Consider the following 27,970-nt stretch of genomic DNA (forward strand, 5'->3'; position numbering starts at 1 on the left):
CATGATTGCAGGGTCACAATCAGATGACAAGACGGCCAGAGGATCCCTACCTGCCTCCGTGCTGTTAGGCTAGGTTCAGACTACGGAATCTCCGGGCAGAAAATTTCCGCCCGGAGATTCAGAGTGCGGCCGGCGCTGACTGAATCAGTCGGCGCTAGGACCGCGCGGACACTGCAGTCTCCCATAGACTGCAATGTGTTCCGTGCGGATTTCCGCCTGAAGAAAGAGCAACCCCTTTCTTCAGGCGAAAATTTCCAAGCGGATATGTAGATATAACTGTAAAAAGAGCGATGTTGTTACAAAGTACGCTTGATCCTGCATAAAACAAGCCCTTGTGGGACCCTGTAGGTGGGAAATTGAAAGATTTGACTATTAGAATGTGAGGAGGAATAAAGGGAATAATAAAAATGTCTTCAAGGGGTTAAAATTTTAAAAATAATGCAACATAACCTGCCTGACATCTGACACAGCTCTTCCTGCAATGCCTTGGTCCCTATTACTCATATGTTCTTGGTGATGTCTCAACAGGAAGGGTATGCTCGCTCAGCCAGTCATTGGCCACAGCAGTGACCCACCTCAGTGCCTATTTTCTGCATGTTGACATTACCAAAAAGCGATGAACAGCGGGGATCCAGATACTGGAACAGCAGTTTTTTTTTGCAATAAAAACCCTCATATAAACTGTAATTTTTAACTTTCTAATATGTTTCCTTACAGTTTCGTCACAAAAGTCTTTTACCACTTTTACCCCTGTGGAGTTGGCAGCTATTATCGCCGGTCCTGTATGTTTCATCTGTATTCTTCTGATGTTTATTCTGTACATATGCCACAACCGTACAGTTATCCATCACCGTGTTCCTAGTGAAGAAGACCCTTCATTGGATCGGCCATTTATATCTGAAGGGACAACTCTTAAAGACTTAATATATGATATGACCACTTCAGGATCTGGCTCAGGTATGTTCTATAACCTTAAAGGGATAAAATATATAATTAATTAACTTTTTTGCTCCATCAATGTGCACTTAATTCCTCATAATGACAATGTGAAAACCATTATGTAGAACTTTTTAACAGTCAAACCATGAAGCTTTTATTGAGACAGAAATATTGCTTCAAACAACATAACAAAAATGGTCCGTGGACCAATAAAACATAACACAAAGGTTAGTGATACATACAAGGAATATAGGCACAAGTCGGCTTCCCTCTGAAATATAAGTGAGAATTAGGACGGCAAAGTACAATCGCAGGCTGACACCCAAACGGAGTTCCTGAGTAGCTGCTATCAATAAAGTGATAAGCGGTGCGACATATCAGGGCTATATGTAGAGGACAGGCAGGGGTCCCATACTGTGTGAAAGTTTTCCACCATATCATCCCGAATTGCAGACAGTTTTTCGCAAATCATTATTTGGTTTATTCTAGAGATTACAGTCCCAATATGAAGACTCGATTGCTTCCACTGTGAGGCTATGTGGATCCTGGCAGCCATCAGGATGTGCTGAGCAAGTCTAAACGGCTTATAGCACATCCTGTGAGGCCGGGAGCCTAGGAGGCGGAAGGCAGGTGTCCTCGGAACTCGACTAGGTAGAATAGAATCAAGAAGGTCAAGTACCCGCGTCCAAAAGGTTGAAACCGCAGGACAGGACCACCAAGTGTGATAAAATGTACCTAACATACCACATGACCGAAAACAAAGAGGTGATATAGTGGGATAAATAGAATGCAACCAGACAGGGACTAAGTACGTCCTATTAAGAACCTTCAAGGCCGTTTCCATCAAGGACACCTGGCAACTACCTCGGCTCAGCGCAGGACAACCATCCCGCCACTGGGAGGGGGTCAGGTGCTATCAAGGAGTTAAAGAGCAAAACTAAATGGGGAATAAGCAGCGGGGCAAATTTTTTGTAATACGCAGCTGTAAGTTTAGATATAGCCGCTGAGACCTCCTCGGGGGGGAAAAGGGGGCATTCAAGGTCTCTGGCGTCAGGGGAAAGTTGAGGAAGAGGTATTGGCGAGAGAAAGGCAGTAAGTGAAGACGAGAAAGAAGAAGGGCGGTGAGGTTCGGTGTAAAGAGTTGAATAGTAAGAGAGGAAAGCCATATAAATCTTATCAGGATGTGAAGAACGTACTCCAGGGCGCAGCTGGAGGCTATGCACTCTATTAATAGATGATGTCTTTTTTAGCATGGCCGCTAGGAGGCGATCGGGCTTGTTAGCAAATTTATAGTAAGTCGCTTTAGTCCAGCGAAGGGCTCTCTCCACTACTGTGGATTAGAGAGCATCCAACTGGGCCCTGGTGTCCTGAAGTTGTCGAAAGAGGTACGGAGACTGATCCTGCTGGTGTGTGTATGTCAATCTAAGCAATTTAGCCTCTAATGCCCGTTGTGTGCCTGTCCTATCACGTTTAATCCCAGTAGCCAAAGAAATTATTCGGCCCCTGATGAAAAATTTGTGAGCCAACCAAACCCAATGAGAAGGAGAGGCAGTAGGTGCTAAGGTCCTCTTCTAGTTGCCTTTGCACTCTAGGCATAGTCAGCAATGACTCATTAAGGCGCCATCTAAACGGAAAAGAAAGGGGACTCATAAAATTGAAGGCCACCAGAACCATATCATGGTCAGACCATGCAGCGGGGATATGGCGAGCGTATAATAATTGAGGTAAGATACGTGTAGTGGACAGAACCCAATCTATCCTAGTGTAATGATGGTAGGCAGGAGAATAATATGAATATCCCCTCATAGACCCATTATGCTCCCGCCAAACATCTAGCAGGGAGTTTTCGGTGAATAGGGAGGTAAGTAGTCTCTGTTGCGTACCTGACCTACGAAATGGGGCAGTATTAGAACGGTCCAGCTTACCATTGTAAACCATATTGAAGTCGCCGGCCCAAATAAAGATATCGAAAGTCAGGGACGCAACCATATCCCAGATAGCCTGAACAAAGACCAATTGAGAGTCAGTAGGAGCATAAGAAACAATAAAACACAAAACTTTGTCATACAAGTTCCCCAACAATATCAAATATCTGCCCTCCGGGTCCACCCGGGTCTCCTGAAGCTGAAAAGGAAATGAGTTGTGGAGAAGAATCATCACCCCTCTACACTTAGAGACATAAGAGGACATATAAAAACGGGTATAAGATTTATGTTAAAAACGAGGGCAGGAATCTCTAACAAAATGCGCTTCTTGTAAACAAATGGCGTCAGGGTGGAACCGTGTGTAGTCCCTAAATGCCTTGCTGCGTTTATGTGGGGAATTAAAGCCCCGTACATTATGTGAAAGTACCTTACTCATCACTAAGGAACAATAGAGGGCTAAAGGTAGCATAAACCAACAGCAGCAAACAATTACCGTGGGTGTCAGCCTGTCGGAAGAAAAGGGGGAGCCCGAAGCTCAACAAAGTGCCAGCATACCTAAATGACAGAACAAAAAAAAATAATAATAACCTTAACAAAACATAAAAAACATGACCAGTGTCTCAGGAAAGACAATCCATGGAGCCCCATGGACCGTCCTACTTCCCGAACCCAAAAGTATGGGGGTGGAGTCACAGTAACTAGAACCAGAGACAGCCCAGCAAAGCAGTATAGTGCAAGTTGGCACAGGTGGAGGAATAGATAGAGAGTGGAGGGGGAGGGGGGGGGGGAAGAGGGGAAAGGGAGGGTGAAGGAGAAAAGAGGGAAAGGAGAGGACCAGCGGAAGGGGAAAACAGGAGACAGGGAAAAAGAAGGGAAAGAGGGGAGGAAAGGGAGAACGAAGGGAGGAGAGAAGGATGCAAGAGGAAAAGAAAGGGGGTTGAGGAGGGATAAGACGGGAATAGAAAAAAAGGGGAAAAGGAGAGGAAGAGGACAAGCTAGGGAGGGAAAGCAGAAGGGAATGGAAAAGGGGGAAAAGGAAAGAACTGGAGGGAAGGGAAGAGGAAAACATTTCAAATGCATTAGGGAAAGGGCGAGACAACCACTGGGCTGCCAAAAAACGTCCCGGACCATATGCGGAGTAACATGGGGCAGTCAATATAACAGAATGGCAGCTCAGCGTCCCAAGGTAGAGGATGAGGCTGAGGTTAATAGTATACTGGAAATCGTCACGAGTCTGGAATCTCGCAGCCTCCAATAATGTCCAGCTCAGGAGTGGGGACACCCATAACAACCAGGGACACATCAAGTTAGGCTCTTACCAGGATAGCATCCCGACAGTGAACACAACAAACCAGTCATTAGCAAGAAATAGGGAGAGTCCCAAAGGTAGGAGGGATCCTCACGGTGGCGTGGCAGGCCTCTGTGACCGGTGAGAAGGACGTCGATCCTTGAAAACCGCAGCCCAGGTTCTAGTCGGGCAGCTCGGTCTCTGCGGCAGGGGTGGGGGATCCACCAAGGCAACATGAACACGTGTAAAGAGGGCCTGGGCATCGGGGAAGGTCTTGACCACATGAGTCCGGCCTTGTAGCTGAAACGTGAGGGAGAAGGGGAAACCCCAGCGGTACCTCACTCCCTCCCTTCGAAGTGCCAGGGTGACCGGCCTGAATTCTCGGCGGCGTGCCAATGTAGAGGGAGCCAGGTCAGAGTACAGGCAGACAGTAGGCGCCACGCCGGGTAGCACGGGAACATTCCTAGCCACCTGCAACAAAGTGTCCCGAACCTCCGGATAATGCAATTTCAAGAGTACATCTCTGGGAGTGTCAGGGTTCTTGGGCCTGGCAAGCGCCCTATGAATTCTGTGAAACCCGAGCAGTTCCAGCTCGAGCTGCGGGGCCAGGGCATAGAAGAGATCAGAGACGGTCTTACCGAGGTCCACAACCTCCTCCGGGAGTCCCCAAACACGTAGGTTGGCCCGGCGGGATCTATTCTCGAGATCCTCAATTTTCAGCTCCAGAGCCCGGAGAAGGTCGGAGTGGGTCGTCAGGATCATGGCGGTCAGTCTCCACAGCGTCTGTGAGTTCATCCAGTTTCGCTTCCGTGTCCGCCACTCATTGTCCCAGGTCCTGGATCTGGGTCGAAATGTCCGACACCGCCTTGGCCAGGGAGGTTTGAAACATGGCCTTGATGTTTCGGTACATAGCCGCCGGAGACAGGTCGTCAGCAGCAGGTGAGTCATCTCCATCAGATTGCTGAGCAGGCGAGAAGGGGCGCGCGGCGGCCATCTTGGAGCTAGGCCCCGCTCTAAAGATGTTGGGGATCGACTGAGAGAGCCCCTGAGTCAGCTTCTGAGTCCGCTTCCTAGAGGAGCGGGACATGTTCCCCTCCACGACGAGGTAAGTTTCTGCCAGATAGGAGCCACAAGTGGCGCTGCTAAGGGCTGATGATCTCCGGTCAGCACGGAGCTCGCATCAGGTGCTGCCTACTCGTGAGCTGCGCGCATGCGCTCCTATGTAGAACTTTTTATGTAGATTTATTAAAAAGAAGAAAAAGTTCTGCATAGACATCAAGTTGTTCCTGAAAATAGCATGTTCAATTTTAATGCAAAATGACAGAGCTGTGCTCAAAATCAATATACTCTGTGCATTGGTAACCATGAAAAAGGAGATGGGACATCCTGCTCTGTCTCCAGCAGGGGACCCAGTGCCATTGAATTACATTATACTGAGTATCACTCTTGTGTCTGGCCCTGTTGAGATGGAGCGGGAAGCAATGTTTCATATTGCATAGTTATATACGACTGAGAGAAGGACTCCTCAGTTCATGCATCATTTTGTCAAAAAAGCATCAGAGGTACACTTTTAAGTTTTCAAACCTTTTGCTATAACACTTGAAATTTAGCACTGTATTAACTTCTTCAGTTGATTGGACAGGATTTGGAAAGACACAGCTCTGTCTATGTGTAAGGTCCCACAGCTGACAATGTATATCAGAGAAAAATCAAGCCATTATGGGGAAAAACTGCCTGTAGAGCTCAGACAGGAATGTGTGGAAGCAAAGATCTAGAGATGAGGACGCAAACAAATTCTAATGCAATGAAAGTTCTTGAGAACACAGAATCCTATATTTAATAAAAAAAACAAACTAAAATACTTGGGAACAGCCCGGACTCTTCCTACAGCTGACACGCCTTACTATCAACACCTTCAGCAATATCACTAATGAAGATATTTAAAAAATTGGTCCCAGTAGATTCCTGAGGTCCCCAACTGGTAACAAGACCTTGCTCTGAATATACTCCATTGACTACAACCCTCTGTTGTCTGTCACTCAGCCACGGCCTAATCCACTCAACAATATGGGAGTCCAAGCTCAATGACTGCAGTTTATTGATAAGTCTTCTATGTGGGACGGTGTCAGAGGCCTTCCTAAAATCTTGATAAGGCTGGGTCCATACTACGTTTTGTCCCATACGGGAGCGCATACGGCAGGGGGGAGCTAAAAGCTCGCGCTCCCGTATGTGACCGTATGCGCTCCCGTATGTCATTCATTTCAATGAGCCGGCCGGAGTGAAACGTTCGGTCCGGTCGGCTCATTTTTGCGCCGTATGCGCTTTTACAACCGGACCTAAAACTGTGGTTGACCACAGTTTTAGGTCCGGTTGTAAAAGCGCATACGGCGCAAAAATGAGCCGACCGGACCGAACGTTTCACTCCGGTCGGCTCATTGAAGTGAATGGCATACGGGAGCGCATACGGTCACATACGGGAGCTCGAGCTTTTAGCTCCCCCCTGCCGTATGCGCTCCCGTATGGGACAAAACGTAGTGTGGACCCAGCCTAACCGATGACTACTGCCCCTCCGCCATCTATTATTTTAGTTACCCAATGAAAAAAAGTAAATACGATTAGTTTGACATGATCTCCCTGAAGTAAACTAATGTTGTTTCTTGTTTTGTACTCCATGGGATTTTAGATGGTCTTTCAGTATGGTATTAATTTGCCTGCTATTGATTTCAGATTTACTGGCCTATAGTTGTCCAATTCCTTCCTACTACATTTCTGGTGAATAGGGACAACATTTGCTAATTTCAGATCTTCTGTGACTACTCCTCCTGTTTTCAGTGATCAGTTAAAAAAAATAATAATTACACCGCTAAGCTCTTTTGAAATCTTTGGACGTAGCCCATCAGGCCTCTGGGACTTATTTTGTCTTTACTTTAGACAGCTGAAATAGCACCTCTTACTCTATAAGCCTTGACGTAACAAAAAGTCTAAAGACTTTCCAAATGCATTTACAAATAATAATAAAATAAATGCATAATTGTGTATTGTTTTCCCTACTGGCAATAAAATCTAGTCTAGTCTGCAAGGATTTCACATTCGCAGAAAGTACTTGTTTCACTAGAATGTGCATCACTTATTGATCAGTAGAGGACCAACAGCTTGCAACCCCACCAGTACCAACTGTTGAAATAAAGCATTTTACAGAGTCCACTTCAATTATTAAAATAACCATGAATAGAGGTGCGAGGATCTTAAGATAGAAACTGATGGAGTGATTAGTTGATCTCCATAACTGAGCCATGTTTGCTCATATGTTGACCATGCAACGGCTATTTTATTGGTTGACTGCATATGCTTGGCTGGACCTGCAACATGGAAAACCTCTCTTCAATAACCACTTATAAGTTAACGTGTAGTAAAGCAAAACTCCAGTACATCTTCTGACAATCATGGCAAGAGACTGATCTGATAAAAAAATTAAAAAAATAAATAAAAAGTTTTAACATTAAATGCTAGCTTACCTTTTGTTTATGGTCCCCTATGGAAATCCAATGGCTCATAGAAATCTTCTCATCATGCTGTAGCTCTGTTCCCACTGCATTTTCCTACAAATAGTAGACTGTGCATGCACAAAAAGTAGAATATATCCATTGGACTCATTGGGGGACATGTATCATTTCCAGTGTATAATAGAAGTTTTTTACCCCTCTGCCTGTTGTCTAAATTTGGCGCAGATAAACAGTAAATGTGTCCTCGTTATTAGTTTTAGAATTTTTTTTTCTTCATTATGTAGAGTTTTAATCTCACAATAATACCACTTTTTGCACCCAATTATAACACATCAATTATACCAATGTCCTTATTCTTCATTTAACATCTGTGACACCCCTGTGCAAATCACCTCAAATGTCCATGGTGCACTCTACCTTATGGGCCTTGTTGTGCGCCCGCAGAGCACTTTGCGCCCACATATGTGGTATCTCCGTACTCTGGCTAAATTGTGTCCCAAAAAATGGGGGTCTTTTTTCCCATTTACCTCTTGTGAAAATGTAAAGTAAGCGGCAACACCTGCATGTCAGTGTAAGTAATTTTATTTTTATACACTAACATACTGGTGTAGACTCCAACTGTTCCTTTTCATAATGGGTAAAAGGAGAAAAAGCCCCCCAAAATCTGTAAGGCAATTTCTCCCGAGTACGGCGATACCCCATATGTGGCCCTAAAATGTTGCCTTGAAATAAGACAGGTCTCCAAAGTGAGAGACCGCCATGCGCATTTGAGGCCTAAATTAGGGTTTTGCATAGGGGTGGACATAGGGGTATTCTATGCCAGTGTTTCCCAAACAGGGTGCCTCCAGATGTTGCAAAACCACAACTCCCAGCATCCACAGAAAGCCAAAGGCTGTCTGGACATGCTGAGAGTTGCAGTTTTGAAACTCCCAGAGGCAGCAGTGAGATCGCTTTACGGCGATCTCACTGCTGCCAATGAAGATGCCGCCCTGCTGCTGCAAACTCACCGCAGGGACGCACCACCCCCGGGACCGCCTGGAGGACGCTGCTCGCGCCGGGACCGCTCGGGATACTGCATGGCCGGGTAAGTGACGCCGGGGGACGGGTAAGGGACACTTAGCAGAGCGGTGTGTGTCCCGATCCCCGTGATCCGAACTCACACACCGCGCTGCTATCAGCTAGTCAGATTTGACTGGCTGGGGGGGAGAGAAAGAAACCCCCCCCCCCGTGGTCACATGGTAAGATGGCTGGCTATCAGTGATAGCCACCATTTACCGGGCGCTGGGGAAAAGTATAACGGAAAGCAGTAAATTTTAAAAATAAAAGGAGAATGATCTACAGTGTTAAGTGGATTACAAAGCTATTTTAATGTGACGGAGCTTGTTCAATGATAAGTAAGCTATCAAACATTTCCTATGTAAATGTATTAAATTGTTGGATCATAAAATAATAATACCAATATACAAGTGATCTAGTGAATAACTGAACTGTAAACAAATGTTCTATATGCAAATTATTTTAAAAGTGCTTTGGAATAACCAAGGAGTAAAAAGCAATATAAAGCAAAACCAAATGAGGAATTGAGATAGGAAAGTAAAAACATTCCGGTGGTTCCTTAGTAGAACTTTCCTTCAGAAATAGAAAGGATCGCTACGTGCAATTAAAGTTGGCTTATATTTGCGGGGGAAAAGACGCACTTGCGTCAAAATTTTTGGCGCAAAGGAAAAGTACGCAGGTAATAAATCCATGTGTACTATAGATGTCACTCCAAGGTACCCTGATTTGGCCACATCTGGACGACACGCTCTACCAAAACGTGCGCAAAAAAATGCGCAAAAAAAGGGCTTGCACAAAATTTTGTGCAAAAAAATACACACAAAACAGGGGTAAAATCTTTGATACATGTCCCCCATTGAATACAAATGGAGCAGCTGCACAAAGGGCCTTACTTGTTCATGGTTGGGACCCACAGACCATTCTCTTGTTTGTGGAATAGCAATGAACTCCAGAGCCAAATTTCACCTTTATGAAATGGTGCATTGCTTTCTTATTACTAGAGACAAATCTCCTCTGACAACAGGCAGTGGAAAGCTGATTACAAAGAAGGTAGGTACCTAGTGGCAAAGGTTTTAGAGCTGTCTTTCTGGGGTAAGCGGTTCTTTTTAGTCAATGAAGGGATTGGCAATTATATTAGGAATCACTTAGGCTATCACATGGAGCAAAGCGGTTTGTAACACTAGTGACCATTTAAATAATTGTATGTTTAGGAAATATGTATTCAAGGAATTTAAATTTTTGTTTTAAATGGCTTGTATGTAATGTCATTGATCTTTGTAATCCAAGGTCTCCCATTACTTGTGCAAAGAACTATTGCCAGAACAATAGTATTGCAAGAAAGCATTGGTAAAGGTCGGTTTGGAGAAGTATGGCGTGGGAAGTGGAGAGGTGAAGAAGTAGCCGTGAAAATATTCTCTTCAAGGGAAGAGCGTTCTTGGTTCCGTGAGGCAGAAATCTACCAAACGGTGATGTTACGCCATGAGAATATCCTTGGCTTTATTGCAGCAGACAACAAAGGTTTGTATACTCTGTATTCTAACTTTAAGGGGGTTTTTGGTCAAAATCCTTTCATCTGTGACTGCTGGATGCTATAGTTTCCTCTTTTATAATTGTGCAAAGCTAACGACAAACCACTCCTCCTTCCTTCAGTGTCAGCGCATCATTGGTTAGATCATCAACATATTTCATGATAAGAGAAAGATAGTCTGAGGTTGGGAAATAGGTTGGGATGAATGCGATGTGTAACACGGATTCATGGAAACGAGTAGACTTTCTGAGCTGCTAGAGCAGAAAGTGCAGCAGTTTGCAGAGCAAAACCAGGTCTTCCCGTGACTGTGACAAAAGGTGAAGAAAACCTAGTCCAACATAAGGTGGCATAACAAAATAAACAAAATTAAATTGTATAAAGGCCATACGATGCTCCTTTTCCGTCAAATGCAATAGAGTAGTTACAAAAACCATGTATTTTAATAGGAGGTACTGGACGTTCTACATTGGTTCTACTAGGAGGTTCTACATTGTTCACAGATCTCACCATTTAACTGGTGTAGCTTCACACTCTTCTGCTGTTATCTAAAGTATTTTAGTATAAAAAGGGCTACACTGTAATAGCATATTGATTCCCAATTTGTTTCTACAGATAATGGAACATGGACTCAGCTGTGGTTGGTTTCTGACTATCATGAACATGGTTCGCTGTTTGATTACCTAAACAGATATACTGTGACTGTGGAAGGAATGCTAAAGCTGTCATTATCCACAGCAAGTGGCCTGGCTCATCTTCACATGGAGATTGTTGGGACGCAAGGTATGACTATCTAAGTCAGTGTTTCCCAACCAGGGTGCCTTCAGATGTTGCAAAAGTACAACTCCCAGAATGCCTGGACAGCCTTCGGCTGTCCAGGCATTCTGGGAGTTGTAGTTTTGCCACACCTGGGGACACCCCGGTTTTGGAAACACGGATTTAAGTTGTAGGAAGTGTATAAAGGAAACTCTCTTTTCACGCAATGCCTGTTTCCTTTATGTCATGGGGAAATCAATCGTATATGGAAAAAGTATCCATAGAACCCTATTCAAAATATACTATTCAAAATACTGAGTAGTATACTTTTTCTTAACATTTAAGTGGCAGCCATTATAACTATGCCTAAGGCATACCTCGGGAAATTCCCTTGATGTATATCTCCAACAGACACTAAGATGCAGTGTAAAAAGAGCCTAAGTGTACAATCTAAAACTAGGCATTCCACATGATTTGTTACTAACAGTAGAGTAAAATCATGGCAACCATGGAAGCGTTCAGAAAGCCCCTGGCTGCCTTGACAACTGTTCAGCACCTTATGACTGCATTACTGGAAAGCCTGAAGGGACTGGCATGCAACTGCTAACTTCCTAGATGGCATGGTCGCTGCTGATCACGGCAGCTATGGGGTTTTAAATGCTGGCATCTGAGTTATCTCTGATCTGTTCCCTGATGGTGAGTGTCAGGTTGGCAACCACAGTGTATGGAACAGACTCTGCTTCTGAGCGCACTCGTTCCATCCCTAGCACACCTTTACTATACTGTATGGCAGGTGTCACCAAGCTGTTTAACAGTAGTATGATTAGTCTTATCTCTCTTACCAAAAATTATGGAATATAAGTTTGCCACTGCCACTCCCCATAGAAATGAATGAGATTGTTGGAAACTGCCAAATGAATGTTGAGCTGTTTTCAACAGTTCCATTAATTTATGTCTGATGGCTATATGTGTTCTTAACTCTTTCACGCCCCCCAATAGCTGAGCTTTCCGCATAGTAGTCGGCACCCGGCTTCTATCAGCAGTCAGAAAACAGTTTAAATGATGCAATTCACTTAACCATTTAAATTATGTGATCAGTGCCAAGCAGTTATATATATCATAAATCATAATAAAAATATTAATAAGTGATAAACAAAAATAGTAATTATAAAAACCTTAGATCATGGCACAAAAATGAGCACTCACAGGTCTGTAGAAAGTAAAATAAAAAAAAAAAGCTGTAAGATAAAACAAAAACCCTACATAAATTGGGTAATGTTATAATTGTAATGTGCAATTTTAGAAGGCAGAGCAGGGAAAAAAATGAAAATTTGGCTGTGTCCTCATGAAGTTAATTGTATGTTTTTGTGTTTTGTGTTTTTTAAATAGGAAAACCAGCTATTGCGCATAGAGATCTTAAATCAAAAAATATCCTGGTTAAGAAAAATGGAACTTGCTGCATTGCAGATCTGGGTTTAGCTGTGCGACATGATTCTGCTACAGATACAATTGACATTGCACCAAATCACAGAGTTGGGACAAAAAGGTAAATTGATTGATTTAGAAATTATTACAAAACATAATAGTAATGGTGGGTCCGAGATATTACAGTAAAGCCAAAGCAAAAAATGTACCCAGTGTGAAAGTGTAAAGGATACTATAATTTTTACAGATTTCTGATGTAATAGGAACATGCCACAAGTTTGTTCTGTGGTGGTCTGGGTGCTGTGACCCCCCCCCCCCAATTGCTAAAAAGGAGGAGCAGAACACTTGTGCTCTGTTTCTGATCTGCTATCCAAGGAAATCTGCTTTACAGAATGTCTTACAGACTCTATAAATCAATTTCCTGCTTCCATCTCTCTTCAAGCAGAGCCTTTCAGCATAAAAGGGGCACAGCATTCAGCTTAGCGCTGCTACTTCTTTTTAGTGATCATCAGGGGTTTCAGCACCTGAACCAGGTCAAAACTTCTAAGGTGTCACTATGAAATGCCTGAAGTATAAAAACAAAACATTTATGTTCTGACTGTATGTTAGTGATTGACAACATATTTCTAACGTTTAATGTTAATTCCCTATGCTAAAAAATAAGGGATCAAGAGCACCTCCGTACAGGAAAATAACCAAAAGGACTTCACACAAGTCGTATTTACAGATATAACTTTATATAGATGCAAATATATTTCAGGACAAGCTTTTGGGACATTTTCCATCATTAAAATTAAAGGACACATCTCAACTGGAAAAACTTTACTTTTTATGCCTGGGCACCCAGAATATAAAATAGCAAAGGGGACTTACTTTCTGATGCCCCCCTGGTATCTTGCTCCACTTCCGGATTCCGCCGGCATCTTTTTCTTGGTACGCGCATCAAGCAGGTACAGCTAATCGCCGACCGGAGCGATGTCCTGAATCTGTCAGCGATAGGCTGAGTGTCAGTGTGATGCATTGAGACACAACATTGGTTGCTCAAGCCTGGATTTCAGGTTTGGAGCAATCAATCGCCGATCGGACGTGACGGAGGCAGGTAAGGGGACCTCAGCTCACGTTCTAGCTGATCGGGACATCGCGATTTCACAGCGATGGTCCCAATCAGCCCGACTGAGCTGCTAGGAAGCTTTTACTTTTGTTTTAGAAGCGGCGATCAATTTGAATGCCGCGTTTAAAAGGTTAATAGCACGCGGCACAACGATCGGTGCTGCACGCTATTAACCCAGGATTCCGGCTGTCATAACCCACTGGGACCGACCTGGTATGACCCCACATTACACATTGTTGCACCCACAATACACAGTGATCAATGCTGGAAGCAGACTTCTCTGTGTGTTGCGTAGGGGGCATGCTGGGCCCTGCAGTTCCACTCCCTTTGAAGTGAATGAATTGCAGCTGTGGTAACCCAGCATGGCCACTGCACAATGTATGAAACCATTTGCTTAGGGCCTGTTTGTGTATCGCGGGTTCAATGTGGCAGTGATGAAACTGATCGACGGGCCGCACCGGCCCCACTGATCACTGGTCAGATCTATTGATGGCTTATCTTTTAATGATGATAATAAAACATTGCTAGAAAACAGCTAAAAATCTGCATGCATTTGTCCAAGAGTACAAAAATGTATCTGATTTTCTCCTAAAACAATGGCAGAGGTCATAATATTGCAGCACAGATCCATTCACATCAATGAGCTTGGCGGCAGTACCAGACACAAAGCATGGAAAGGTTTGGCAATGTGTTAGGAAGAACATAACAGGTTATTTCTATTCACATTATAGGTACATGGCACCAGAGGTTCTTGATGATTCTATAAACATGAAACATTTTGAGTCCTTTAAGCGAGCCGATATCTATGCAATGGGATTAGTCTTCTGGGAAATAGCCCGCCGTTGTTCAATAGGTGGTAAGTCTAGATTTTCTTTATTGCTGTTTTGTGGATGAGCCTCCTGTGTCCTCAAATCTCCATTACCTTTTAGGTCTCACGGTCTCAAGTGTAATGTTTTTAAGGGTTTTCATAACCAAGGAATCACCATCACTTTCTTGCCTGTAGTCTGTAAATGGATTACAATAACAGAGTTTCTAATGTTACTGTTCACTTCAAATGAAGTAGAAGGCCTTGCATTTACAGATGGGAGTTGTGCCCTTTGCACCCTCCTTTCATAGCTGTGACTCTTGTATTTGTGGCCTAGCTAAATGACCTGCTAGTTTTAGTTTCATGTAATTATTTGGTAAATAACAGCAACTAGTTCTGTGTATATCTGTAGAATCTTAGCATGTTCCGTTAATAGATATAAGCATAAGCAATGATATCATAGCATTTAACTGAGCATACTTGTTGCTATATATTTTCTAGGAATCCATGAAGATTATCAGTTACCTTACTATGACCTCGTTCCATCTGATCCATCAGTTGAGGAAATGCGGAAAGTGGTTTGTGAACAGAAACTGAGGCCAAACATTCCAAACAGATGGCAGAGCTGTGAAGTAAGTATGCATAGGAGCATATCTAAACATTAGAGGTGGGAAAACACTTGATGTACCCAAATGTTAGCTGACAGTCAGTATGGAAATATAAAATGCCATAACCAGGTGTGTTGTGTTTTTTTTTTTCGTGTTATCCTTTTTAGAGTTTTTATGCTCATGGGGCATTTGGCGTCTTTTCTGTTGTTTATTGTCCCCCATTTCTTCTATATAAATTCTATTGATGAAAGAATCACATGATTTGTAAAGAGAAAAAGGCCGGAGATAAAACGCCAAGACTAATACACTCTATTATTGTGGAAAAAACACCACAACTGCATCTTGGGAGTGATAAATAAAGGGCAGTTTTGTGGTAATGTCTCTTTTCCTGTGAATTTAGATGACCTTCACAGTGGCCAAATGGTGGATAACATAGAGCAGTGTTTCCCAACCAGGGTGCCTCCAGCTGTTGCAAAACTACAACTCCCAGCATGCCCGGACAGCCATTGGCTAGGAGTTGTGGTTTTGCAACAGCTGGAGGCACCCTGGTTTGGAAACACTGACATAAAGTATACCTCAGAACATGGATCATTAGATCTCAGCATAAGGCAACCAGAATATTTTCTTGATTTCAACCCAGAAGTAGGAAAACAACCCATTAGGCTAAATGCTTGCTAGATGGAATTGCTGTGGATTTCCTGCATGTACATTTGCACAAGAAATCTGCAGTAGATCACAGTATCAACAAAGTATAATTTATAACTTCTTGGGGATGCAGGGCGTATCCCCGATCCTTAAGGATCTGGGTAATTTGCCTTGAGATCTGGAAGACCACAGTTTATAATCTCTAAAGTGTGGCCCTTCAGATCTTGAAAGACTACAACTCCCAGCATGCCCACACAGCCATTTGCTGTCTGGGCATGCTGGGATTTCTAGTTTTGTAACATCTGGTGGGCCACAGTTTGGAGATCACTGTGCAGTGGTCTCTAAACTGTGGTCCTCCAGATGTTTCATAATGACAACTCCCAGCATGCACGAACAGCAAACTGCTGTTTCAGCATGCTGGGAGTTGTAGTTGCGTCCCTCAAGCTGTTGTATAACTACAACTCCCAGCATGCCCTTTGGCTATCAGTGCATGCTGGGAGTTGTAGTTTTACCACAGCTGGAGGCACACTGGTGAGGAAACACAGAGTTAGGCAAAAGAACCTAACTCAGTGTTTCCCCACCAGTGTGCGTCCAGCTGTTGCAAAACTGACTGACAGACCATGCATGCTGGAAGCTGTAGTTTTGTAACAGCTGGAGGCACACTGGTGACTAAGGACAGAGTTTGTCTGTTACCTAACTCAGTGTTTCCTCACCATTGTGCCTCCAGCTGTGGCAAAACTACAACTGCCAGCTTGCATGGTCTCAGTCCATGCTGAGAGTTGTAGTTTTGCAACAGCTGGAGAGGTGTTTGCACCTGCCCCTCCCTACGTACAGCACCCCCCGCCCTGTACAGGGTACATTCACACAGGCGGGTTTTCAGTAAGTTTTCCACTGCAAGTTTGAGATGCTGCAAGTTTTCCACCGCAGCTCGATTTGGAAACACTGCTGTAGGGTAATCCCTAATTCAGCCCTCAAATGCGCATGGCGCTCTCTCACTTCCGAGTCCTGTCGAATTTCAGGGCAACAGTTTAGGGCCACATATGGGGTATTTCCGTACTTGGGAGAAATTGCGTTACAGATTTTGGGGGACTTTTTCTTGTTTTAAAGGTCAAGTTGGGGTCTACACCAGTATGTTAGTGTAAAAAAATGTAATTTTTTACACTAACATGCTGGTGTTGTCCCATGTTGTTTTCACAGGTTAAAAGGAAGAAACAAAAAAAAAAAAATTTGTAATGCAGTTTTTCGTCAGTACGAAAATACCCCATATGTGGATGTAAAATGCTCTGCGGATGCCCAACAGGGCTCAGGAGTGAGAGCGCACTATGTACATTTGAGGTCTAAATTGGTGATTTGCACAGAGGTGGCTGATTTTACAGCGGTTCTGACATAAACGCAAAAATACCCACATGTGACCCCATTTTGGAAACTACACCCACCACGGAACATAACAAGGGGTAGAGTGAGCTTTAACATCCCACAGGTGTTTGACGAATTTTCATTAAAGTTGGATGTGAATTTTTTTTTTACACTGGTGTAGAACACAACTTTACCTTTTTAAAAGGAGGAAAAAGCCCCCCAAAATTTGTAACGCCATCTCTTCAGAGTATATAAATACCCCATATGTGGATGTCAAGTGCTCTGTGGGCACACTACAGGGCTGCGAAGAGAAGGAGCGCCATTGGGCTTTTGGGGAGAGAATTTGGCTGGAATTGAAGGCCATGTGTGTTTACAAAGCCCCCATGGTGCCAAAACAGTGACACCCCCCCCCCCCCACATGTTACCCTATTTTGGAAACAACACCCCTCACAGAATGTAATAAGGGGTACAGTGAGCATTTACACCCCAGACAGATTTTTTGAACAGTGGTCCATGAAAAAGAAAAATATAATTTTTCATTTGCACAGCCCATTGTTCCAAAGATCTGTCAAACACCAGTGGGGTGTAGATGCTCACTTCACCCCTTATTACATTCTGTGAGGGGTGTGTAGTTTCCAAAATAGGGTCCCATGTGGGGGGGGTCCACTGTTCTGGCACCACGGGGGGCTTTGTAAATGCACTTGCCTCCCGACTTCTATTCCAACCAAATTCTCTCTCCAAAAGCTCAATGGCGCTCCTGAGTCCTGTAGTGCACCCACAGAGCTCTTTACATCCACATATGAGGTATTTCCTTACTCAGAAGAAATGGGGTTACAAATTTTGGGAGGCTTTTTCTCCTATTACCCCTTGGCGTGACGTCACGTCCCTGTCTCGGAAGCCCGGCGGTTTCCAAAACTGCAGACGCAGCTACGCATAGAATGTGGGCTGCTGCAGGGAGAGCGCGGGGGGTCCCAGTGGCAGGCCCCCCTCGATCAGACATCTTATCCCCCTATCCTTTCGATAGGGGATAAGATGTTTTTGCCCGGAATACTCCTTTATGGCTCAATATACCCCTTGTTATGTTCCTTGAGGGGTGTAGTTTCCCAAATAGTATGCCATGTGGATTTTTTTTTTTTTTTGTGCTGTTCTGGCACTATGGCGGCTTCCTAAATGCAATATGCACCCCAAAAACCATGACAACAAAATTCGCCCTCCAAAATCCCACAGTTGCTCTTCCCCTCTTCAGCCATGTTGCGAGCCTGCACAGCACTTTGTCAACATGAGGTATTTCCATACTCGTGAGAAATTGGGTTACAAGTTTTGGGGGGCTTTTCTCCTTTATACCCCTTGTAAAAATGAGAAAAAATTGGGCTACATAAACATTTTAGTGTTAAAAATGAAGATTGATTTTTTTTCTCCTCCACTTTGCTGCTCTTCCTGATAAACACCTAAAGGGTTAACAAATGTTCTGAATTTCATTTTGAATATTTTAAGGGATCCAGTTTCTATAATGAGGTAATTTATGGGGTATTTCTCACAGAAAGGCCCTTCAAATCCACTTCAAACTTAACTGGTCCCTGAAAAAATTCAGATTTTGAATTTTTCGTGAAAATTTTTAAAATTGCTGCCATACTTTGAAGCCCTCTAATGTCCTCAAAAAGTAAAAGCATATCAACTTTATGATGCCAACATAAAGTAGACATATTGTATTTGTGAACCAATATATCATTTATTTGGGATGTCTATTTTCCTTACAAGCAGAGAGCTTCATAGTTAGAAAAATGCAAAATTTTCATGAAATTTTGTGATTTTTCATCAAGAAAGGATGCAAGTAACAATGAAAATTTGCCACTATGTTAAAGTAGAGTATGTCACGAAAAAACAAACTCTGAATCAGAATAAACGGTAAAAGCATCCCAGAGTTATTAATGCATAAAGTGACAGTGTTCAGATGTGCAAAAAAGGGCTGCGTCTTTAAAGGGGTTCTCCGGTGCTTACACATCTTATTCCCTATCCAAAGGATAGGGGATAAGATGCCTGATTGCAAGAGTCCCGCCGCTGGGGACCCCGGGATCTTGCACGCGGCACCCCGTTTGTGATCAGTCCCTGGGGCGTGTTCTCTCCGGGTCTGATTACCGACGACCACAGGGCCGGCGGCGTGTGACGTCACGCCCCCCGCCCCCGTGTAACTTCACGCTCCGCCCCTCAATGCAAGCCTATGGGAGGGGGCGTGACAGCTATCCTATGGTCGTTGGTAATCATACCCGGAGCGAACACGCTCCGGGGACTGATTACAAACGGGGTGCCACGTGCAAGATCCCGGGGGTCTCCAGCAGCGGAATTCCCGCGTTCAGGCATCTTATCCCCTATCCTTTGGATAGGGGATAAGATGTCTAAGCACCGGAGAACCCCTTTAAGGTGAAAATGGGTGGAGTCCCTCAGGGGTTAATATCTACATACTGTGGAAATTGTTCCTGACTGAAATTAACTGGGTGCCTCCAGCTGTTTTATAGGTCTTTAGTTTGTCGCCATCTATTTCTAGTTTAGTCGACTTACGCTATTGCTTTTTCCTGGTCTTTTTATAGTTCCCCTAACTTAGCAAATAGTATACACTACTCTGTAAGGATTTACCCACTCAGTAGTTACTTGTTTATACTATGTTGAATGGCTGCACTGCATATATTTAGTCAGTCCTGCATTTTTGGCTCTTTTTCCATCTGACGTTTTAAAAACGGTTTATTTTCTGTCTGCTTACCTCTTACTGGGGGACATATTTAAAAATCTGTGTCATTTTTGTTACAGGAATAGTAGCTTCTTTTCTCACCACATTTTCCTAGCTCACTTCTGTTGCTTGGAAAATGGGAGAATTTTGCCCTGGATTTATAATATTGAAAAATGGAGTCTGGAAAGTGCAAATCACATGTAATGGGATTGTGAAATAATAATAATACACCTAATACAGGTTTATGGTCTCTGTACGGTCATGTACCGTATCTTTCGCCCTATAGGACGCATCGGCATATAAGACGCACCCAATTTTAAAGGTGCAAAATCTAGAAAAAAAAGATTCTGAACCCATTACAGTGATCTTCAACTTGTGAACCTCCAGATGTTGCAAAACTACAACTCCCAGCATGCTGGGAGTTGTAGTTTTGCAACATCTGGAGGTCCGCAGGTTGAAGACCACTGGATAGGAGGTAGTACTCGTGTGTCCCCACCGCTCAGAACCCATCACCGCTGCCCTGGATGTCGCTCCATCGCTGTCACCGTGTCCCCGACGCTCCGGACGTCTTCTTCCCTGGGATCCACGCTCTCCGTCGCGGTCATCACGTTGCTACACACGCCGCTCTTATTGGATGACGGGACTGCGTGCACGACGACGTGATGACGTCGAAGGGGAGCGTCGGCCATGAAGGGGATCCCGGCACGGAGCAGACACCGAGGAGGCAGGTAAGGTCACTCCCGGTGTCCTGTAAGCTGTTCGTGACGCCGCGATTTCACCGCGGCGGTCCCGAACAGCCCGACTGAGCAGCCGGGTTAGTGTCACTTTCCCTTTTGATCGCCGCGTCTGAAGGGTTAATACAGGGCATCACCGTGTTCTGTGATGTCCTGTATTAGCCGCGGGTCCCGGCCGTTGATGGCCGCAGGGACCGCCGCGATAGGTGTGTGTATTCGCCGTATAAGACGCACCAAACCCACCCCAGTTTTAGGGAAGGAAAAGTGCGTCTTATACGGCGAAAAATACGGTACGTTATAATAGAAAAATTGGATTAGCCGTTCCTTCTCATATGGCAGGAATGCTTGGAAAATGTAAAAATGTTGAAAATTTAGGCAAAATCTATTCTAAGCTGTAACCAATGAAGAAAATGGCGCTGCATCAACTTTTCTCAGTGTACCATCTACAAAAACTGGAAACGCTGATATGCAAAACACTCAACAAGGGAAATGCCAAAAAAACTAAAAAATTATTACCTGAAACATCAGAATTCAAATCCAATAATGATGCTGAAAATGAAGTTTGCTACACTGTCACAACACCAATGTGGTACTACCTTGATTTCCTGAAATAGCAGTAAAAATGTATTTGCAAATTTTCAGTGATTATCCAAATTGTAGTAAAATGTCATGGTGATCATGATTTTAGTCATTTGCTGTTAAAAATGTAGGACGTATGCGCATGGTGTTCGGACCCCATTTGGGGAAAAAAAATAAAAATTTACAGCATTTGAAAATTCTGTGTTTAACACTAGAAGAAAAATGTTAAAAAAATAAAAAAACAAATCATAAAAAACTAATGTTCTTACCATTACAAAGACAATGTAAACTTTGCACCAGAATTTTGAGTATGAGCCTTTCAAAATGTTATGTACTACATGTAAACTTTTTTTGTAGAATCCCTTTTTTTTTTTCTCCAGTTACTGTTCTTGAGTTTTGCGTTGCAGTTTAAATTACATTGCTATAAGTATATTTTGTTCTTTCCCAGGCATTACGTGTGATGGCCAAAATAATGCGAGAATGTTGGTATGCCAATGGGGCTGCAAGGCTCACTGCTTTACGGATCAAGAAAACATTGTCACAGCTTAGCCAGCAAGAAGGCATAAAAATGTAACTCCTCATCCTGGTCTGAAATGCACCATTTGTTTCTCTACCTGGTTTGCCTGATCTGAAGAAACAGTGTTCTACCTCGCTGAGGGAACAGTCTAACAATGCTGCCTTTTTGAAATGTCATAGGATAAACCTGCGGCCCATTGCATACATACAAGAACTCTCCATTTACATTGTATGCTTTGATCGCCATCTTCCCAGGACATTTTGTAAATGTGTATTTAGAGAGATTTCTAATGATACAATTGAACATATGCTGGTTTTACCCTTCTTTCCTGTTATTTAATTCCTCCCTTACCCCATAGCCCACCCGCCAACTTTTGGACGTTTTGAAAATGCCAGGAATATGTCTGGATTTTTACTATTCCAGGTACAATTTAGCTTTCCTTCTAGTATGTTTTAGACGTTTTGGAAGCCTTTCAAAATTGTGTTGCTTAAAAATACCTCATAATGATTTGGGGATATTATGCAAATTGGTTTTTATACAGTACTATATTACATGCCTTCAGAAATCTAATTGTATTACCGGTAAGTGCCACGCACAATATATATGTGTATATCTTATTGTTTGCTTTGTTTTTCTTTTTTGTTTTTCTTTTTACTTTAACCACAGTACCTAAGATTTTATGCAACAGTTTGCTTTGCATTTTACGCAAAGACATGAATGCTGGTTAGAAAAAACAAGAGATTTTATAAACCAAATGATTTTTGTCAGCAAACAATGACAAGCATTGTTTACTTGTGTTTACTATGCCAGTCCCATTTTAAGCATTAAAGGGTTTTATGTAAATATACCTTTTATCATTGTATAAATAGCTGCAGAGCTGTTAGAATATAGATTTGATGACTCTAGGGCTAAAAACAGACACCATTTTTGTAAGAAAAACAAAAAAAATAAAAAAAAAATACTGCAGCCAGATATCGATAGGGAAATATGAAACACCAGACCAACATGGCATATATTTTATTTGAATTTTTTTAAAAAAAAATTTTTAATAGAAATTGTGGCTTTTTTCTTTCATTAGGTTGAAAAATTGTCATGTGGCATTTTTTTTTTTAAATTTTTTTTTATTTTTATGCCCCATTCTTCAATAGAAATTCTTGAGTCACATGATAAAAGAATCACATGACTTTTAATGAGAAAATTGCACAAGATAAGTAGATGAAAAAGTCGAATTGCAAAAAAAAAGCCTATACTAATACACATAATTTTATTACAATTTTTTATGCCACAAAAACTGCTTTGTGGAGGAGAAAGATGAACGGACAAAGTGCGTCTGTTCGTAGCCTAAGGTTTCAGCCACATTTCTGACAGAAAACAGTTGCTGATCCATGGCAGAAATTGGAGTCATGCCCTCTGATTTCTGTCAACATTCTATAATGGGGTTCATCCCTGTTCCAGGCTGTTCCCTCGTTACAAAATCCTTTGGAGGAATCTGTGCTGCATAAACTATACTGTGGCTTCCCATTGAAAACCACAGGATGCCATTTAATGAGGATTTCTACACACAGTGACATGTTATACCAAGGATTACTCTTCTAAATCAGCATGTCCTACATGTGGATTTTTGATGCAGATTGGACCCATTTTATTGCAAGGGGTTAAATGACACAAAATGCATTAGTTAAACTTGCTGGTTTGTCTGTGGAATAAATTTATACCACAGCCGAAGAGAAAGAAAGATGCGGACAGCTCTATGCACTGTGCAGTTGAAATAATCAGAATAGATTTACTGAACCTGAATTTGAACACTAAATGATCTCCACTTACTGAATGGGGAATTGAACCCTGAAGTAGATTGGTCACACAGCTTCTATTACATGGTCCATTAAAGAGTACCTGTCATCAACCATATTTTCTAAACTAACTCAGATTATATTCCATAACTACTGCTAACACCCCTCATACCGGCCCGTTCGCGGAAAAATAAAAGTTATAGGGGTCAGAAGATGAGAATTTTTGACGTATACATTTTCCTGCATGTAGTTCTGATTTTTTTTTCAGAACTACGACAAAATCAAACCTATATAAGTAGGGTATAATTGTAATCGTATGGACCTACAGAATCAAGATAAGGTGTCATTTTTACCAAAAAATGCACTGCGTAGAGACGGAATCCCCCAAAAGTTACAAAATTGCTTTTTTTTTCCTTCAATTTTGTCGCTCCCCATGTCCTGCACTTCCTGAGTTTGGTCTCCTGCCAGGCCGGGAGGAAACCAAACTAAGTGTTTGACTTGCACAGGGAACAGAACAGAGCCACCTAGTGGCTGTTTTTTTTCAATCACATTAACAACATATAAAGGTTGAGAATTTTAACAGCAAGTAAATAACAATGTGTCTTATAATTACATAAGGAACAATATATGAAAAGTTTTTAGTTTGGTGACAGTTACTCTTTAAGCTTATGCAAAATCTGAAAGCTTATTAGGGTATGTTCACACGTACAGGATCTGTTGCATATTTTGTCCAGCTGATTTTTGCTACCTATTAACTTTAATAGGTAGCAAAATCAGCAGCAAAAATATGCAGCGATAAAAGGATTATTAAAGGGGGGCTCTGACAAAGAAATGGTTTTTGCTATTGGTCAGTCACTATCTAAAAGCACTGCTTGTACAAAACAATTTCAAAACATAAAAATAAAGTTAGAATGAAAAGATGTGACATCCCTCATACTGTGTATCAGTTCACACTGTTTAAAAGATCTGTCTGTAGTCATTGAATGGTAACTTTTATTATTTCCAGTAGATGACCGATCCTGGTGCACAGCTCGATATAGTGCAGCTGTTAGAGCTTGCCTTTCTACAGTGAAGGTTTCTATTCAATGTCTTTAGGCAGAGATTTGGGCATCTTTGGGTGAATTGATAAAAAGTATGTAAGAAGATTATGTAACTTTCCATTTTACAATGCTGCATAAAATGAAATCAGAATACCTCTTTAAGATTAAATACAGGCATTCAGATTACAGTATTTTATTCCTATTTGTAGGACCAAAAACTAAATGTTATGAAATACTTTGCCTATGTCATTGCTAGATGTTTCGATCTCCCGTACAAAGGCCCGGCTCTGCTCTTGTAATGATGTCACACCCAGTATGGAAGCTGGGAGAGGCGGAGGCACATGAACTCTGTGTCTCTGCCTAATCCTTTGAGATGAATGGAGGGGGTCTGTTTGTACCAGCTTCCATGCCGGGTATGACCCTCGCATTAGAGGAGCAGAGTCAGGGCCCAGCATGGGAGATTGTGGGGGGTCTCAGCAGTAAGGCCCCTCCGTGAACAGACTATTATCCCCTATCCTGCGAATAGGGGATAAGTTTGTTCCGTCACTTATCTCCTTTAATATACAGGTGAATCTGCAGATAGATGCTGATTTGCCACTGTGAATTTCCTTGCACATTTTCTTTAGGAAATTCACTGTGTGAACATAAACTTACTTGGAGAGCATAGTAGACCTGACAGAATCCCTTAGGGTGCGTTTACACGCTCTTTGTTTTTGCGGGTTTTCCGCAGCATGTTTGAAAGGGGCGGGCTCTTTCGGCTTTCCATAGCAGATTGTCCGCGGCGTAATTTATGCTGCAGAAAATCCGCCGCAGTCCCTACTGACTTCAATGGGGCTTGCGGCGGATTTTCCGCAGAGTAAATTCCTCCGTGGAAAATCTGCTGCGGACAGCCGAGAAGAGCCCGCACCCTTTCAAATACGCTGCGGAAAACCCGCAAAAACAAAGAGCGTGTGAACGCACCCTAAAAGGGGTACTCCGGTGGAAAACATATTTTTTTTAATCAACTGGTGCCAGAAAGTTAAACAGATTTGTAAATTACTAAAAAATGGTGCAGCTCACAACCAAAAATCTGAGGATACCGGAACCCCCCGGCCAAAATAGCATCAAAATAGAATAAAGTATAATCACTCCTCAAAGATTTCACCTACTTCTATTAAAAAAATCTTTATCCTTCCAGTACTACTTAGCTGCTATATACTACAGAGAAAGTTCTTTTCTTTTTGGATTTCTTTTTTGTCTTGTCGACAGTGCTCTCTGCTAACACCTCTGTCCGTATCAGGAGCAAATCCCCATAGCAAACCTATGCTGCTCTGGACAGTTCCTGATATGGACAGAGAGCACCAGTTGATTAAAAAAAAGTACCCCTTTAAATATTTACCCATTATGGGAAAATGATATATTTATTTAGCAGAACTATTCTTCTTGTAATATGCTTTAAATCCAGATTATGACCAGGAACAGATATGCCAATAGAATTCTGTAATATTAGCATACTTTTAGATTTGTCAGGCATAGTTTTAAATGAAAGCGTCTAGATTTTTTAAGCATTGTTGGTTTAACGTTAATTGTAAAGTAATGCAAGAATATGGTCTAGTTGTTTTCATGTCATAATAAGACTTGCCAGTATTAGTTGCTTGGTTTTCTGTGTAGTAGAACAATATATGCATTATACTATGCACTTGAACGGGAAAACCCCTCTGTCTGCAGAAGTGCCAATTCATAATGCACATTTTTCTTTTTTTAATACATGGGACCAATTGTGGTACATTTTTAATGCATGGAATTTATAGTTCTCACTTCTTTTCTTTTATTGGCCCACTATGTTCTAGGTGTTCTATTAGTAGGAAAAGCCGGAAAGAGCACATTTGTTGTTCCATAGTTTTTACTTCCAAAGAACCAGCATTATGAAACCTTTTGGTCTACATGTGTAGATCTGATCGCAGGACCAATTCACATACCATTGCGGATTCTGGCTTAGGATAGTAATATATAGGTCAATTGCATCCACTAAAAATAGATTTGTTGCAACAGCATTTTAATAGTTTTAAAACCAGTTTTTTACCTTTTTGTATAGACATCTGTGCCCTATAAAATATGAATACCTTCTAGAATTTAAAAACCCTTTTTGAGCCCAGTTTTTATATAGCTGTCACCTTTTACAAATAGAATATTCAGGCTTTCAAAAAAGAAAACTGATTGTATACACACATTGCTGACAAATTATACAGGTATTGTCGTGCCATGAAACTCTGTGCCATCCTGGTTTTACAAGAGTGCATTGTGCTTTAAATTTGTGTAACCTCTCGAAGCCATCAATTCTGTAAATACGTAAAGGGGTATTCCCATCTCAGCTTGTCATCCTCTATCCATTGAATAGGGGATAACAAGCTGATTGGTGGGTGTTCATTCATTCCGGGACAATTTTCAGGATCGGTGAGGGTCCTGCCGATTGGACCCCCAAGAATTTTCTTATTACCTAGTCTGAAACTAAGGGATAACAAGCTGAGATAGGGATACCCCTTTAAGAACGGAATGGTTTCCTGTGTTCTGAAAGGTTAAAAAGCTCAAGGTATTGTACCTCGTGTAAATAAATTAAATAAGTGCATTTATTTGTTAACAATTCTTTTCCATAACCTGTAGAAGTGGTACTGATACTTCCTGTATTTGTTTCTAGAAACCTCTAAATTTTTTATGCACATTTTATTATTGTATTTTGTTTCTTTGCACAGCTTATTGGCAGTGCTCTGAAATCATCACGTGAGAGGACATTTTCATAATAGATTTGCAAATCTTGTATATTAGTGTCTTTTTAGGTTTACATACCTTTTATCAAGATGTGTGTATAATTTCTGAAGTTTTACATTCGTAGAAATGTCTACAGCTGTTTTGTAAATAGGGTTCTAGCTTTGTGATTGCTGAGTGTTAACATAGTTATGTAGAAATCAAAATAAAGCAATGCAAGTATTTTTCACGGAATGTTACGGACATTTTATGTGAAAGGTTTCATTAAAATGAAAATCAATTAGCAAACTTTGTTTGATGTTTATTGATACCAACATCCATACTACTATGTGGAGATCTATTGCAACAAACCATGTTAACCATTGAGAGTAAAGTTGACAGTAGGACTGGACTAAGATTACAAAGCAACCCTGGGACACAAACCCCACCAGTCCATAAACAGTATTACCCCTCCACACTTCAGTGTCTAAAGACTAAAGCCAAGCCATACATAATGACTGGCAACACTGTTCAATGTTCCCCAACCCTTACAGCTTTATGAATGACATAGGGCTTTACACGCAGTGAACATCATTTACTTAGAGTGGAGTGGAGTTTTCTTTGGAGTTTTTTTTTTTTTTTCCCCACGGTATCTTATAATGTTTCCCTACATTTTGCATGTGTCCCTATGTTGTTAATAACAACTGCTCTGAGCTGTGGGGTTTTCTAGAACTCAAATCCACCACATTTTATGTGGAAACATTAGTAAATTTGTTTTAAAATTTCCAAAACTTCATGCTGGTGAGTATTTTATCAAAATCATCTGTCAGGACTCCATATGTTGTCTTCCTAAAGCCAAAAAGGAGCAAGGGAGGGAAAGTATCATGTATTTTGTAAATTCAATGGATTAAAGCTAATAAAAAAA

The 27,970-nt window shown here is 42.0% G+C and overlaps 1 protein-coding gene across 3 annotated transcripts in view; it reads left to right on the plus strand.

Annotated features, from left to right (window-relative positions):
- TGFBR1 (transforming growth factor beta receptor 1) overlaps window positions 1-27,371 on the plus strand; it is a 51,453-nt gene extending 24,082 nt beyond the window's left edge. For all 3 annotated transcript variants that reach the window (XM_056520742.1, XM_056520741.1, XM_056520743.1), the window contains exons 3-9: window positions 718-957; window positions 9,999-10,229; window positions 10,852-11,019; window positions 12,382-12,538; window positions 14,260-14,384; window positions 14,835-14,965; window positions 21,426-27,371. In XM_056520742.1, the coding sequence (XP_056376717.1) occupies window positions 718-957; window positions 9,999-10,229; window positions 10,852-11,019; window positions 12,382-12,538; window positions 14,260-14,384; window positions 14,835-14,965; window positions 21,426-21,551 (1,178 nt within the window). In that variant the 3' untranslated portion in view covers window positions 21,552-27,371. The remainder of the gene's footprint in view (window positions 1-717; window positions 958-9,998; window positions 10,230-10,851; window positions 11,020-12,381; window positions 12,539-14,259; window positions 14,385-14,834; window positions 14,966-21,425) is intronic.
- The last annotated feature ends 599 nt before the right edge of the window (window positions 27,372-27,970 follow it).

This window comes from Hyla sarda, chromosome 5 (genome assembly GCF_029499605.1).
Source record: "Hyla sarda isolate aHylSar1 chromosome 5, aHylSar1.hap1, whole genome shotgun sequence".
NCBI classification, from domain to species: Eukaryota; Metazoa; Chordata; class Amphibia; order Anura; family Hylidae; genus Hyla; species Hyla sarda.